Raw genomic sequence first — 1,180 nt, forward strand, 5'->3', positions numbered from 1 at the left:
AAAAAAAAAGAATTTCTGATTGGCTAAATTGCACAACCCAATACCTAATTCTCTATGCTGTTAATGCCAAATATTTCACAGATTGCAAAGAGCTAATAAATATTACACTCTTAGCCATATTTTGTTATTGACAAAAATCCCAAAGTTGTGATCTATATCTCTGACTAATTGATTTCGTTTTTCCCAATTTACGAGTTCACATGTAAATAAAAAGAAAGAAATAACCAATTTATAAAACTACGACGTTTTTAACCCAAAAGAAGAGGAGGAAAATCCAAGAACACAACAATTAAGAAAAAGCTATCCAATTTCATTTTTACCATAGACATAGTTTGGATTAAGAGATCCAAAAAAAAAACCACATATTAGAAGAAAAAAAAAAATTCATTCAACTACGAAACCCTAACCCTAACCCTAGTCACATATTGAAATTCCTTCAGTTTCAAGCGCTAGTAAACTTGGTCACGGCCTTGGTCCCCTCAGAGACGGCGTGCTTAGCGAGCTCACCAGGCAAGACCAAACGGACCGCGGTCTGGATCTCCCGAGAGGTGATGGTTGGCTTCTTGTTGTAGCGAGCCAATCGCGAGGCCTCCTGAGCGAGCTTCTCGAAGATATCGTTGATGAAGCTGTTCATGATCCCCATGGCTTTGCTGGAGATCCCGATGTCTGGGTGAACTTGCTTCAACACCTTGAAGATGTAGATCTTGTAAGTCTCCACGCTCTTCTTCGTGCGCTTCTTCTTCTTGTCTCCGGCGCCAGCTCCGCCTTCCTTTGGCAGCTTCTTCCCTGCCTTCGGCTTCTTCTCCGCCGGAGCCTTCTCGGCCACCGTCGATTTCTTCTCCTCTGCCGGCTTCTTCTCGGCGGGCTTCTTCTCAGCTTTGGGAGCCATTGGGAATTTTTCTCGGAAAGTGAAAAGGTAGATAGGACTTTTGAATTGAGTACTGAATAAGCGGTGTGAGATTTATATTTTTCCTGTGGTTGTGAAAGGCTTATATAGAGAAGGGAGTTGGATTCCTATTGGATAATAGGGTCTTCACGCGGATCCGTGACGTGGAATGTGTTTTGCGCCGTTAGATTGTTTGTGAAATTGACGGATGTGGCGCAATGCGGAGTTTGGGGGTGTGGATCGATGACTTGGATAATTTTATGACCGTTGGATGGAGGATTTGAGAATTGACGA

The 1,180-nt window shown here is 42.8% G+C and overlaps 1 protein-coding gene across 1 annotated transcript; it reads right to left on the reverse strand.

The window, feature by feature from the left end:
* Positions 1 to 289: 289 nt before the first annotated feature.
* On the reverse strand, positions 290 to 961 carry LOC142643627 (putative histone H2B.1). The gene has a single exon (XM_075818322.1). The coding sequence runs from the start codon at positions 887 to 889 to the stop codon at positions 443 to 445; it is 447 nt and encodes a 148-aa protein (XP_075674437.1). The 5' UTR covers positions 890 to 961; the 3' UTR covers positions 290 to 442.
* Positions 962 to 1,180: the final 219 nt, after the last annotated feature.

The sequence above is a fragment of the Castanea sativa genome, chromosome 7, assembly GCF_040712315.1.
Source record: "Castanea sativa cultivar Marrone di Chiusa Pesio chromosome 7, ASM4071231v1".
NCBI classification, from domain to species: domain Eukaryota; kingdom Viridiplantae; phylum Streptophyta; class Magnoliopsida; order Fagales; family Fagaceae; genus Castanea; species Castanea sativa.

Coding starts and splice junctions, on each gene's coding strand:
- LOC142643627 (XM_075818322.1), bottom strand. CDS start 889: ATGGCTCCCAAAGCTGAGAAGAAGCCCGCCGAGAAGAAGCCGGCAGAG.